The 14,954-nt window shown below is 48.9% G+C and overlaps 1 protein-coding gene across 1 annotated transcript in view; it reads left to right on the forward strand.

Moving 5' to 3' along the window:
* The window catches only part of GALNT16 (polypeptide N-acetylgalactosaminyltransferase 16), a 95,398-nt gene that overhangs the window by 74,958 nt on the left and 5,486 nt on the right, over nucleotides 1–14,954 (forward strand). Inside the window, exons 8-14 of the mRNA XM_024739659.1 lie at nucleotides 1,306–1,390; nucleotides 1,687–1,790; nucleotides 5,973–6,099; nucleotides 7,580–7,672; nucleotides 9,057–9,140; nucleotides 13,990–14,131; nucleotides 14,795–14,917. Coding sequence (XP_024595427.1) covers nucleotides 1,306–1,390; nucleotides 1,687–1,790; nucleotides 5,973–6,099; nucleotides 7,580–7,672; nucleotides 9,057–9,140; nucleotides 13,990–14,131; nucleotides 14,795–14,917 — 758 coding nt within the window. The remainder of the gene's footprint in view (nucleotides 1–1,305; nucleotides 1,391–1,686; nucleotides 1,791–5,972; nucleotides 6,100–7,579; nucleotides 7,673–9,056; nucleotides 9,141–13,989; nucleotides 14,132–14,794; nucleotides 14,918–14,954) is intronic.

The following is a 14,954-nucleotide window of genomic DNA, read 5'->3' on the forward strand; positions in this document are numbered from 1 at the left end:
CCCCCGAACTTGGACACATGCTTCTCAAATACTGCCAGCCCCGGGGACCGTTGCCACAAGTCCTGGTAGAATAACGTGATATGACTGCTGTCGTCTTGGGGGTGAGGAAGGGGGAGCCCTCAACTTTGCACGGCTTCCTGACCTGTACGCCTGGAAACGGTCTAGAGCTGGCCGAATATGGTAGTTATTAGCCACATTTGGCTATTGAGCTCTTGAAATGTGACCAGTCTGAACTGAGATATGCTGTAAGAAAAAATACACACCAGGTTTTGAACTTAGTATGAAAGAATATAAAATAGCTCATTAATAATTTTTTGTATTGATTATGAATATGATCATCAATGATAATGATTGAAATGATGGTACTTTGGATATATTGCATTAAAAATACATTATTCAAATTAATCTCATATGTTCTTCTTACTTTTTGACATGGCTACTGGAAAAATTTAAATTGCATGTGTGGCTTGCGTCTCCGGCTTGCATTGTATTTCTTTTGGGCAGCTCTGGTCTAGACTTTAGAACTGTGCTGTCCAATACAGTAGATAATAGCCACTTTGGGCTACGTAAATATAAATTAATTAAAATTAAGTAAAATTCAAAACTCAGCTCCTAAGTTGCCCTAGCAGCATTTCAAGTGCTCAATAACCACATGTGACTAGTGTCTACCATGTTGGACAGTGCAGATATAGGACATTTCCGTCATTGCAGCAAGTTCTATCGGGCAGGCTGCTCCAGAGAATCTGTTGCCAGGAGCTAATGCGAGAGTGGATTTCCTATTTGGGGCTCAGATTTCCAATAAATGGACACAGTTGTTAGTTAGATGTTGAGGCTGAGTGGGATTCTGAAGGGAGCCAGGCATTTCTCCTTAGGGAAATCACCTCAGGGCCTTTGCACTTGCTGTTCCCCCACCTGGAATTCCCTTTCCCTACATGTCTGCATGGATCAGTTCTTCATTCAGGTCTCTACTCAAAGGTTACCTCCTCAGAGAGCCTTTCCTGGCTCCCCTTACTAGAATAGCATGGGTACCCCAACTTTCTTTTCTTTCTTTTTGATTTTTAGCACTTTTCAACCCCAACTGACATATTATCCATTTACTGATTTATCTTTGTAAGTCTTTGTCTTACCCAGTAGATTGAAACTCCATGAGGACAGGGACCTGTCTCGTTCTGAATGAAGGAATGAGTACGTGAATTGCCCAGGGCCCTCTACAAGCTGGGTTCTGGTCAAGGGAGACTCTCGGGGGTGGTGGAGTGAGGGGACAAGAGCCCCCGAGCCCCATCCTCACCTTAGTCTGGCCCTTAGGATTTGACTGGAGCCTGCATTTCAAGTGGGAGCAGATCCCTCTGGAGCAGAAGATTGCCCGGACAGACCCCACCAAGCCCATAAGGTCAGGACTGCTGTGGGCTCTGGAGAGACCCCTTCCTTCCCTGAGTCAGGGGCTTTGGAGGCTCCTGGGAGGGCCATTTCAGTTGCCAGGGCTCCTAGGGGTGCACGATCCAAGGGCTAACTCTGTTCTGGGTCCTGGGGAGAGAGAGGCCAGAGGCCAGCAAGCGGGCCAGATATCCGACCCCAGTGACTCTGCAAGTGGGGGATGCTAGGGCAAATGGCGTGGGCCCTGGGGCCATCTAGAGGGGTTCAGATTTTCCAGCTCACGTGTTGCCTCTTTCCTCTCCTTGCTCCCAGGACGCCTGTCATAGCTGGAGGAATCTTCGTGATTGACAAGTCTTGGTTTAACCACTTGGGAAAGTATGATGCCCAGATGGACATCTGGGGGGGGGAGAATTTTGGTAAGTCGGGAAATAACCACAATAGTAATAACGGGTAACCTGGGTTGAGTGTTTTCTATATGTGAGGCCCTAAGGATGTTACACATATTGACTCCTTAAATCCTCACACTGAATCTCTGAAGTAAGTACTATTATATCTCCATTCTGCTGGTAAAGAGACCGAGGCACAGAGAGGTTGAGTAATTTGTCCAGAGCCACACAGCTAGTCAACAAAGAGATTAGGTGGTCAGAGAGAACCTGTGGCCACATGGCTAGACACGTGTATGGAGGAAGCACATGGCTGCTTCCCTACAAGAAAGGCTGGGGGTGGTGTGTGCAGTAGGGGGTGGCGGTTAAACGTAAGCAATGGGGTCAGATGGCCTGGCTGCAAAGCCTGGCCCTACCACCTATAAATTGTTTGGCCCTGGGCAAGTGAAAGCCTCCCTGAGCCTCAGTTTCCCCAAGAGGCTGTTGTAAGTACTAAGTGAGATGAGGGGGGTGAAGATGTTGGCAGCCATTATTATTATTATGAGGCCATAGGAACCCTTTAGCCCCACAAGGAAAGGGAAGAGCCAGTGAACCCCCAGGGTCGCTGGTGAGGTTCAGGTGAGATAAAGGCTGGGTACAGATGGAACATCTGATGTGGGTAATTTAAGGGGGGTTTATAAAAGGGCCTATTTACACGGCGTGGGTAAGTTACAGGGAACCACAAGGGCCAGGGTAGGGCTGGGCTGGTGACTGCTGGGAGGTGTAGCCACCCTCAGGTCTGAAAGACAGGGAGGGAGTGCTCCCCGACAGTAGCTGTGGTCTTGGGGCGCCTGCAGCCAGTCCACTGTGCCAGGTGGAAGGTGTCAGGGGATAAACACCCGCCCTCACTCTCCCCCGACCTGCTGGCTGAACTTCCTCACATAGGAAGGAAGCCCAGGGGTGCAGCCCACACAGGCAGCCTCCCAGATGAGGAGCGTGGTGGAGGAGGGTGGCGATCGATCCCAGGGATCCAGGAGTGGGCCAGGGTTTGTGGGGGCAGGTACCTTGAGGCTTGTGAAACACAAAGGCCTGTCCTTGCTCTGGCAGTGGACCCAGTCAGTCCTTTGCAGAGCCCTTTCCCACTGCTTCCTTTTTCATCCTGACCAGGTTTTTTGCAAAGTAAATAGGGCTGGTGGTATCTCACCCATCTGACAGATGGGCAAACTGAGGTAGACGCCGCCTTCCAGATCTCAGCTGGGAAACTCCACGTCTGACAGGTGTAGGTAGTGCCTTTACAGGAGCCACTTAAGTGTTGTGAGGTGTGATCCAAGTCAGAGTCTGTGTTTCTGGGAGGCAAGGACCAGGTCTTTCTTCCCTCTCTGACTAGGGCAGTGGGGCAGATGGGCAGTGGGGCTCCAACTCAGGACTAGCCGGAGTGGAAACAGGCGTGGGATTTTCTCCCCTTTGTAACTTAACGCTTGGAAACCGTTTCCAGGCAGGCATTCAGAGGAGTAAATTCTGGGAACTGGGGTGCAGTGACCCTTCCATTCTGACCTCCTTTTATGTATTTTGGGCCTAAGTGACCTCTTTTGTGTTCTCCATCTCAGCCTGAAGGGAGCTTTGGCAAATCCAGTTTCCTGTAAAGATTCAGAGGGCTGGGAAACTAATGGTCTCTGCTGCTTCCAGAGGCCTTTTTCTTTTCTCCTTCCTTCCTTTTTTTTTTAAGGCTGGGGCCTGATGGAGAAACAAGTGAAAGATCAAATAGCTAACTTCAAACTCTGCCTGAGGCCAGGGCTCAGTGATTGGGGAATTGAAAGGTGAACCACACAGTGGTTCTAGGGAGGGTTTTGTTTCTTCGAAAAAATTCAAAGAAATTCCTAGGCTAGCCGTGGTACTCAGACGTTCAGCTGCTGGGACTAGTTTTGAGCCAGGAGACTCTCGTCACTGATGGGTTTGGGCCTTTCAGAACTGTTCATTCGGGGCTTCGCTGGTGGCGCAGTGGTTGAGAGTCCGCCTGCCGATGCAGGGGACGCGGGTAGGAAGGGAGATGCCCAAACCCAGACTCGTTTCTGTTTCCCCTGAGAGAGCCAAACGCCAGAACCCAGAGGCCACCTTGAGTGAGGGTGGCAAACGTGAAAACCTTGGGATTCTCATTAGGGATCCTTTTAAAAGGTAGTCAGATCATGTTACTCAGCTGCTCAAGACCCTGCAAGGGCTCCCGCATCACTCAGAGCAAAACCCGGAAGTCCTTACACCATCTGCCCTTCCCCCACAAGCACACACCGCCAGCTCCGCCCTCAGCCCCTCCTGCCCTCCACGCACCTCGCTCCTCTCCTGCCTGCTGTGCTCTTACCTCTATAGCTCTGTGCCCTTGCTTGTCCCTCTGCCCGGAACGCTCACTCCTAAGAGTCACGTGCCTCTTCCTCACCTCCTTCAGCCTCGGCTCAAATGTCCCCCACCCCCCACCCCGTTCATCGAGAACATCCCTAATCAGCCTCATTAAAACTGCAGCCTCACCCCCAACTCCACTCACCTGCTTCAGTCTCCTACCTGCTTCGCAGAGGAAGTATTCTACTCATTTTCTTGTCTGCTTGTATTTTGGTTTCTTCTTTTACTGAGTTCCTGCCTCCCCCCACTAGAGTGTAAGGGATTCTACAACGGCCTCTGACAGATCATGACCTGGTTCAAACAGTGGGACTTGCTGGACAAAGTGTGAACTTTACACTGCAGTTCTGCACCTGAGCATGGAGTGACCTTGGAGAGGTCATTTAACGTCTTTGAGCTTCACAGTCCTTATCAAAAACATGGGGATCATAACACCCCATGCCACATGGTAGCTGTGAGAATTAGATATCAGCCATAAAGAGCACGGAGTGAGTGCTCAGTAAATGGACGATGGTTACCGCTTTTGTTGTTGCCACTGTTGTTTTTTTTTTTTGGCTGCGCCATGCAGCTTGTGGGATCTTAGTTTCCTGACCAGGGATCGAACCTGCCCGTGCCCTTGGCAGTGAAAGCGCAGCGTCCTAACCACCGGACCACCAGGGAATTCCCTGTCATTGCCATTGTTGATAAAAATGACAATAAGTAATAGTAATGTGGACAATATGGACTATGTGGGATGAAATGACCTAACTAACATAACAAAGTTAATCTGGAAGAAATGGTACCAGAATGCAGATCTCCCGTCCCCAGTTCTAAATCTCAGTTGCCGAACCAGCTGCAGGGCTCTGACCAGGAGAAGGGACAGAGGCCTGGCAGTTTGCAGGCAGACCTAGGGAAGCCCATTAACGTAGCCAACCCTGGGTGCGGGTCCAGGTATGCCTAACGTCCAGTCGTGGACCACACTGGGAAGTCACCGGGTGCACATAGGCTGGCCAGGAGGTAGGCCTTAGCCCTGCCGCCTCCGCCCCCCACTCTGCTAGTCCCTGGGAGGTCCCTGAGCAGTCGCTCCAGATGAGAGCCCCCAGACCTGGCCAGGGACCACAAGTGTCCTTACCAGCCACCTGGGGAGTAGGAAGAGGAACCAAGGCTGGAACTCATGAAAAAAAATGGTCTTTCCGTTTGTTTTTGTTTTTTTTTAATTAAAAACAAAAAAACAAGGGCTATGGATTTTCTGGGACAGGAGGGAGGTGTTTTAATGTCAAAGGGTGTCCAACTTCAGGGTTAAAATGAAAGAAAGTAGAAAATCAGAAGAGGTTCAGCCAACTGCCGAGGTGGGTCCTTGCCGGAAGTGAGGATTGTTGAGTGGAAAACAGAGTAGGCAGCTTGTGACGTCCCCTTCTGGGGGGCAGGATGGCCACTGCTCGCCTCTCCCAGCGCTACTAGGGACCACAGTCATCTGTGAAGGCTCGTTCAGCATCACACCCCCACCAAAAGGAAGTATGTCTCAGTAGGGCCACTGGTAGCTGTAAATGGAGACCCCCAGGGCCGTGAGGGAGGTCTGGGCCAGCCAGAAAGATGCCAGCAGGTATGTGTGTGTGGAGGGTATGTGTGTGTGGGATGGGTGTGAGGAGGGTGTGTGTGTGTGGGATGTGTGCGTGCACACGCATGGAGGAAGCAGTCAGGAACACATGCAAGGAGTGGGTGCACCCCGTGTAAACAGGCCCAGGAGCTCTGACACCAGCATATGCCTCCAAGGAGACACCAAAGGCAAGGGAAGCCAGCTCCTTCCCACCTTCACTCCGTGGGGACTTGCCGAGTGGCTCCTTCCCGTCCTGATGGCTGCCGTCTCTGCAGAGCTCTCCTTCCGGGTGTGGATGTGCGGTGGGAGCTTGGAGATCGTGCCCTGCAGCCGGGTGGGCCACGTCTTCAGGAAACGACACCCCTACAACTTTCCTGAGGGCAACGCCCTCACCTACATCAGGTGGGTCACAGTGCAAAGAGCACCGCGCTAAGAGCTAGGACACCTAGACCCCAGCCCTGTCAGTTACCCAAGGGACTGTGTGTAGCTACCCCACCTTTCTGGGCCTTGGTTTCCCCATTTGCCCCCCATTCTGGGATCCCAGTACTTTCAGGCTGGAAGGAGGAAGCTGGGAGTGTCTCCACCAGGCCTCGCTTGTTTTGACTGTCCTTGTCCATGAGGGTCTTGGAAAACCAGCCAAATGACCAACTGGAAGCTGCCCTCCACTCACTGGGTCCCAAGTACTGGTCATAGACGCCATGTCCTGACCCTGACTTGGTCAGCGTCTGCCCATCCGTGTCCCCAGCCACAGCGTGCACTTCATCTTGAGGGGCAGTGGGCAGGGTCCTAGAAGACCACCCCCATCACCCGCCCCCCTGATGCTGGTGGCAAGGGGAGAGTGGGCGGAGCGTCATGAACACTCCTTCCCAAGGATGAGTCTTCATCTTCTAAGGCTCCCTTCTTGCCAGCGGTGGCTCCCCAGGTCTAGCTCATCAAATGGCCTGTCTTTTTGTTTTGCTTCCCCTTATCCCATTTTAGTTGTTTTTATACTTGTAAAAGTGATACATGTTTATTGTAAAAATTCAAACTATATCATATATATATTATATATATGTACATATAGTATATTATACATTATAATTTTTACTCTTCATATCACACAGAGAGAAAAAAGTGAAAGTCCCTTTCACCCAGTCTTACTCCTATCTACTTGTCTCTCCAAAAGTAACTACTGCTAATAGATTTCTAGCCTATCATTTCAGGTCTTTTAATTTATTTTCATATATATCTATATATGTAGTTTCTGTATAGAGATGCATGTGTTTGTGGGGTGTTTTTTTTTACTTTTTTTTAACTTTTTATTTTATACTGGAGTATAGTTGATTAACAATGTTGTGTTAGTTTCGGGTGTACAGCAAAGTGATTCAGTTATACATATACATGTGTCTATTCTTTTTGTGTTTTTTATATAAATGGGGTCGCACTGCATGATTTTTCTGCAGCATGCTTTTCTGCCACTCCACACTAAATTGTAGACGTCCTTCAGCGTCAGTATGTACTAACCTTGGTGTTCTTTTTTGAGGCTACCTAGTACTCCATCATGTGGACGTAGTTCATTATTCTCCTATTGATGGGCATTTAGGTTGTCACGAATGTTTTATGACACAAGTATTCTTGTACATGTCCCTTTGCCCACATGCTGGTATTTTGGTAGAATAGGTTCCTCAAAGTGGAGTGTCAAAGAGTATCCATACCCACAGAGTTGATGGATGCTGACAGATTGTCCTCCAAAAAGACTGTTCTCATTGATACCACCTCAATCAGCATTCTTTCGCGTGCACTCCTGTCTCCGCACCCTGTACTTCACAGAGCTGATCTTGAGCCCAACCCTAACTCTGTCACTGCCCTGGTGACCTTATTTTGCTCCTTCCTACCCTTTTAGGAATACCAAGCGCACTGCAGAGGTGTGGATGGATGAATACAAGCAGTATTACTACGAGGCCCGGCCCTCGGCCATAGGGAAGGCCTTCGGCAGGTGGGCCCCTCTCCCAGCCCCCCTTGGCCTTCCTCCACAACCTTAGCAAAATACAAAATTGTGTGTACACCAGGGAAGCGCTCAGGGTCTCCTTAGCACCTGAGCTGCCCCAGGCCGCTGGGCTCTTCCGGGCCTGTAGGGTATATGACGCAGAGACAAGGTTCTGGTCCTTGAGGATGCAGCCTCATAGGGAGAAATAACCACGGAGGGCTCGCTTATGAGAGCACTGCCGGTCCACAAGCTGCCTGCAGGACGGACATCTGTGGAAGTGCTTAAGGATGGCTCTCTGTAGAAAACACTCAGGGGTTTGACTCCACCCCTTGCTGTTCAAAATCTGACAGTGACCTGTTGGCTTATTTTTCTGCCCTGGACTGTTATGACTACAGTCTAGTTAAGCATTTTCAAAATGTGGATTAATTGTGAAATCAATTTAGAGAGTCGTGACCAGTTTTTTTTTTTTAAATGATAGAGAACTAGAGTATTACAGATTAGTACGGAACAGAACAGAAAATAACAGTTGATTGCAGTTATGGATAGATATTGTTTTGTGAAAATTCTTATTTTGGTTGTATGTTTGTAGCCATATATGCCCATGGGTATACTTGGTCACAATGTATTTATTTCTTACTTAATGCTGTGGTCAGATATGTTTGAAAACATTATTAGCGATCATCAATGAATCTCCCTCTATTTGTTTGTATCTATCCCTTGTTAAAAAAAAAAAGAAGTTATGTCACTATTTCTTTTAGTGGGGAAGTAACATGTGCTGAGGACCTACCCTGTGCTAGGCACTTATGTCCCCTTTATTCATTTGATTCTCACAAAAACCTTTGGAGGTAGATGGTTGTGTCCCCACTTTCCTGAGAACAAACAGGCTCAGAGAGGCGGTGAGGGTCATCTGTCAGTGGCCATTATGGTCAGTGGAGCTGAGGAAGGTGTCCATGGACACATCAGATGGTTTTTATCTGCCAACTTTATGGAAAGATGTTTAAAGCGTGGTTTTCTTGTTGGTAGACACTTTCTGCTCAGCTGGAATGCAGGAAAGGAAAACTTCTAGTTCATTAAGGCTCTGCTCTCTCTGTGAAAATAAGGACCAGATAGTGGTATCCTCACTCGAGGTCTCAAGGAGTAAGAAGCCGAGATTAAAGCCCGGCCCCCGTGGGCTGGGCAGATCCTGAAAAGTGAGCAGGAATTTGAGGAGAGAAATAAGGCGTGGCCAGGAACCCTGGGAGGAGCTTGCAGGTCAGAGAATGACTTAAGGCAGGGACCAAGGCTGGAAGGCAGCCTTGGACAGCTCCTGGCCCTAGCTCCCTGGGGTAGGTGGAAAGAGGGGGCCAGCCTCCCGGGCCTTCTCATGCCCACTGAGCATTGCCTTTTCCTCCAGCGTGGCCACGCGGATTGAGCAGAGGAAGAAGATGAACTGCAAGTCCTTCCGCTGGTACCTGGATAACGTCTACCCAGAGCTCACGTGAGTGCAGCCCTCAGCTCGTGCATCTGGCCTGGGTGGGGGCCGGCAGCTTGGGGACCCTTCACCCTGATCTCTCCCCAGCCCAGGCAATCTGGCTGTTTCTAGCTGTCAGTGTTTGTTGTCATGCGAAGGGTCTGGAGGAACCGGGAGGAGGTCACCAGGAGTTAAGAGTGAGGTGTGGTAGGAACCAAAGTTTAACAGACCGGGCCTTAGAGCTAGAAATGGGCATTGTCTCCTTAGGACAACAACAGTGCATTATGTAGCAAAGGCTGCAGAAACACTCATTTCCTTTGACTCTCCTCTCTTCCTTCTGGGAGTTTATCCTAAGGAAATAAAGCAACCAAAGCAAAAAAACCTGTTGACAAATAAATGTCCGCTGTAGGCTTCTCTGCTGTGAAAAAATTGAGAAAAAACTAATGATAGGGGCTGGGTTTAGTGAAGCATGATACGTCGATCTAAACAAATATGTGTCAATTAATGTTATAATCATAAACCGTGAAAAAACATGGGGAAATGTTTGCTCCAGCAAATGAGGAAGCAGCATGCAGATGGTGTATGTGTGTGGGTGACAGGACGGTGGGCAGTAGCTGTAGTGACAGGGGTAGGGAGGGCAGAGCTGATTCTTTTTTTCCTCATTTCAAAATCCTTCTCAGCATCCTGGCTACATCATTCCTCACCTCCTCCAGGTCTTGACTCAGCTGTCCCCGCTGCATGAGGCTCCCCCAAACTCTGCACTGGCCGGCTGCACCTTCCCCAGTGTTCCCTGCTTATTTTCCTCTGTCACCCTTATTGTCATTCAGCATATATGTGGCCAGTTAATTTTACTGTCATCTCCCAACACTTGACGGGAAGCTTCGTGAGGGTAGAGGTGTTTATCTGTTTTGTTCACTGCCTTATCTCCGGCCCCTAGAACAGTGCCTGGCACAAAATGGGCACTCGATAAATATTTTTAACTGAACACATTGCAGAGTCAATAAGCATCAGTAATAACTTTGAAATTAGCATCGTCTCTTCTGGAAATGTCACCTCGGGGAACGGGTTATTCCACTGCTGTCTCCCGAGGATGCTATCATGGCTTTCCAGAACACTCCACCTCTCAGAGCCTGCAGATCCTCCAAGGAGGCAAACTTTGTCCTTCAAGGGCAGATTTGATTTTTGGAAAGCAGCCGTAGTTAAGTTGTAGCCAAGTCCAGTGAGTAAGCTGGTTGCTTAACCCAGATAATACAATCCTGGGTCCCAAATACAGGGTGACAAGACTGAAACAAGTAACAAGGATAAACTGACTCTGCAAGCAATGCTCAAGGAATTCCAGAAGGGTCTGAGCAGCGGCCGCATCCTTGGAAAAAGTTGGCAGCCGGATAACCCCAGCTCCCCAGATGATGGCTGTGCGTGGAAGAACATTACTTTACAAACTTGTAATAAATGAACAGCTTCCTCAAGTGGCCACTTTTGAGGAGACGGTTTCATTCAGACATGTCATTTCTGAGGGAAAAAAGCATAGTCTTTCTTTATGTTCTGTCAGAGTTCATGCTATCTGGTTGGAGTCATGGACTCCAGGCCTCAGACAGGAGCTGGGGAGCTGGGGGAAGAGTTGCGAGGATCGGGGATGTATCTCTCCTCCCCACACCCCAGTCCCCATGCAATCCCTTGAGGACCAAGGGGAAGAAGTAGTTTATAACTACCATAAGTCTGGATCTATCACAAAGACAGGAGAGTGGATGAAACCAGCCGTGTGATATGAGGAGCATAAGTCATCTTCCGTTTGTTTTGTCACTGTGTGGACGTTTAAAAATGACTTTTTGTTGTTAAGGTAGAAATTGCAGCTCATTCCTATCCAGTTTACTCATCCTCGGTCTGTTCCTTCACGTTCTGCCTCATTTCTCAGCGCGAGGGGCCCGGAGTGGATCAGGTTGTTAATTAGAAAGGAGATCTATAGGCCCAAATGATACCATGTTCCTCCAAACAGGATCCTAATAGTTGGGCCACACTTGCAGATGGTCAGTGGAGAAACTTAGGAGGCTGAACGGAGAGGCCTTTGCTTCCCTAGGCCTGCCTGCAGTACTGCTATTCCAGATCAGAGTTCTGTGGCTAGCCTCAGCAATTGCTAATGTATTACTTTTATTAGGATGTTCAGGAACAGTTGTGCAGGCTGTGCATTGCACAAGCACACTATATTTGAAGGGTGCTGGTCACACAGTATTGTACATTTATTACTACCATTCCTGGCAAATGATAGTAAAAGTCTTCTAACAAAAGACTTTTTTGTCTTTTTTTTCATAATGTAGGAAAACATCTATATTATGATGATTTTCTAACAGATGGAAGTAAAGTGTCTCAAGAAAGGGATGCCTATTGCTGTTTCCACAAAGGCATCATGAGGGCTAATGGCAGCCCAGCTTCGAGGTGGTCCACAGAGAGGAAAGCAGATGCAGACTTAAGAGGGCTACCAACAAATAGGACAGCTTAGCCTGGCTCTGCCAGAGAGCAGAGGAAGGGTGGTGATGGCCATCCCAGCTGCTGCAGGGCTGCTACCACTCAGACACCTCAGGAGCTGCATCTGGTCTCAAGATTGCTGCCCAAGCCCCGGGTTTCCTGCATAAGCATCAGTGGGCAGGCCTTTGTTGTCAGTGACATTGCCACACTTGGACAGTACACACCTCACCTCTGAAAACTGATCACCTTGCACATTTTCCTAAGCAACAGCGGGTAGGGAGGGGAAGAGAAGAGAAGGGTCTGAAACAACCTTGGCTTCTCAAAGAGGCTCCCGCAGGACCTTGTCTCTGTATAGAGGGGAAGTATAACACGTTGCCCCTGGATGAAGCAGAGGGGGTGGAGCTTTTGCCTCCCAACAGCCTTGCACCTAGCAGGTTGCAAACTTACATCCTACAGTGATCAGACAGACAATGTCAATAAGTCAAGTGGGTGGGGATGACTGTAGGGAGTGGAGGGGACTGTGGCAAACTGAAACGCACAAGCTCCACCCATGAGGGGGCAGCTGCTGCTCATGACAGTGTGTTAGTGCCGTGCTGGAATGCAAGTTCAGTGTGGCAGCCTGACCTTGCTATGTTTTCCAAAGAAGCTGGATTTTTGGTGTGATGCATTGGGAGATTGGGATTGACATATATACACTAATATGTATAAAATGGGTAACTAACTAATAAGAACCTGCTGTATAAAAAAATAAAATTCAAAAAAAAAATTCTAAAGTTCAAAAAAAAAAAAAGAAGCTGGATTTTTCTGTGTAAACTTGAAATCTTAAAATACGGCCAACTAATTAAAAGCACCAGTAATCACCCTGTGCAGGTCAGAAAAAACCTGTCCAGGGCCAGATTCAGCTTAGGGGCCAGCAGTTTGCAGCCTCTGTTCTAAAACTGCACGACCTCTTACAAGGGGGTGTGGGGTTCTGAAGGGGCACTGCTACCAGTAGTGTGGAGGGAAAGTGAAGGGCTCTCCTTGAGGCTCTGTGAGAGCGGGTAGGTTCTGGGAATCCGGGGGCTTCCAACCAGCCCTGAGGAAGGAAGACCTGGTTTGCTCGAGGTCCTGCAGGATGTCCACATGAGACAAGAGAGTGCCGGAAATGTTCTGATCCATGCGCCCCGCCCAGGTTCTCTTCCTGACAGAGGTAACAGAGGCAGATAGGATTAGCATGTGGTCAGACTCTAAGCCCTCCTGGTTCCCCATCACGCCCTGTGGGTCCGTAAGCCAAGTGCGTGTATAACCTTCTAAACCCAGGAATACCAGCCCACATCAGCTGGGGCCAGCATCCCCCTTAGGTTTATTACCCACAGGGTAAGACAGTGTGTTTTATATCTGTGTGTGTGTGTGTTTAAGCATATTTTTCCTGTGCATACACAATGTTTTAATAATACACTATTTTGAAACATGCCTCTTACTTAACTGTATGTTTTGAACACTTTCCCACATTACCAGAGTCATTTTTAATGGCTAAAGGTTTTTTCCATCCTACAGATGAATCAGAATTTACTTAGCCCATCCCCTATTGTTGGATATCTAGGAATTTCCAATGTTTTCAGTATAAGCAGTCACTCTGAATGAATATCTTTTAAACTAAATCTCTGCACACATATCTAATTATTGCCCTAGGATACTAAGTTACCGGAAGTGGGACAAAGGTGTGCACATTTTTAAGGCTTTTGATAAGTAATACCATACTGCCCTCCAGAAAAGGTGGTCAGTTTATGTTCTCACCCAATCCCACAGCTATTGCCAATACTAGGTGGTGATATTTAAAAATATATATCTGTGTATATATATATATGTATATGTGTATATATATACATAGATATACACACATACTCTTAAATATATAAATGTTTTATGTATGTAAATAAATTATATACACACACACACATATATATATATACACATATGGTAAACAAACAGTGGTACCTCTCTAATGTGTATTTCTTTAATCGTTGGTGAGATTGAACACATTTTCATATTTGTGTATTTTACATTTGCCTCTTCAAAGTGACCCCTTCCCTGTCATTTCGAGATTGTTTATTGAGCCCACATTTGGGCCTCAGCCTCTCCCCAGCCTGTCCTCTTTCTGGGCTGGGGAGCCCTGGTTTCTGGTTTGAACCCTCTCAGGCCTGGCCTCCAGGGCAGGCCCTGGGGCTCCCGGAGCTGCCCAGAACCCAGTAGGGCGAGGCCCAGTCTTCCCAGAGGCACCCCTGCTCACCTCCCTCTGCTGCCAGGCCTGCTCCCTGGCTCCCCTCCCCACGGACACCTGGGTGCCCCGAGAGCTGGCAGGGCGCTACCCTCTGGGTAAGTGTGGGTAAGCCCGGGGAGGGCAGAGGACAAGCCTGACCGCTGCCTTTTCTCTCAGCGTCCCCGTGAAGGAAGTGCTCCCCGGCATCATTAAGCAGGGGGCTAATTGCTTAGAATCCCAGGGACAGGACACGGCTGGTAACTTCCTGCTCAGCATGGGGACCTGCAGAGGGTCTGCCAAGAGCCCGCCGGCAGCTCAGGTAGGTGGCTTAGGGCCCCCAGGTCAGGTCCGGGCATGGGTGGGGGCCTCCCTCTGCCCGTTCTCATCTTCCCTCTGCCTACACCTTCCACAAACCCACTTTCCCAAGGACCCTGCAAGCTGTCCCCTCCCACTCTGCTCCTTGGATCTGCTCCCACCATACTCGGTCGCCTTTGTAGCCTGTCACACAGTCGCCCTATGGGCACCACCTGCTTTCTCCTTGCAGAGGGAGAAATGCTGCCCAAACAGAGTCCAGTTCTCTCCTGGGATGCAGCTGTGGTCCGCCTGTATATACAGGGCATCCAGGACTCCTGTGTATACATGCACGCAACATGAGTGTTGATGTGCCATGTTGAACTAGAGCAGGTCATGGAGACCCCGGGACAGACATGCTCCCATGTCCTGTCTTTCTCCCCATCCCCCGAGCATCCCTTCATACGTCCTCTGGCCAGTTCCAGCTAAGCTCCCCCACCCCAATATTTTATTATGAAAAATTTCAAACAGAGAAAAGTTGAAAGAACTGTACAGTGATTACCCATACACCCATCCCTAGTATTTGTAGAAAATTTTACCAAAATACACAGTGTATTTGCTCTATGTACCATCTATCCATCCATCCATTGCTGTACTTGTGGACTTGGCCTTTCTGCTCCCTGTCTTGCAGGCATGGCTGTTCAGTGACCACCTCATCCAGCAGCAGGGGAAGTGCCTGGCTGCCACTTCCACCTCCATCTCCCCCGGGTCCCTGGTCGTACTGCAGGCATGCAACCCGAGAGAAGGCAGGCAGGTAAGCCTTCTCGCCCATGGGCACGGGATGGCGGCAG

Source organism: Neophocaena asiaeorientalis, unplaced genomic scaffold, assembly GCF_003031525.2.
Source record: "Neophocaena asiaeorientalis asiaeorientalis breed wild unplaced genomic scaffold, Neophocaena_asiaeorientalis_V1.1 scaffold348, whole genome shotgun sequence".
Taxonomy (NCBI): Eukaryota; Metazoa; Chordata; class Mammalia; order Artiodactyla; family Phocoenidae; genus Neophocaena; species Neophocaena asiaeorientalis.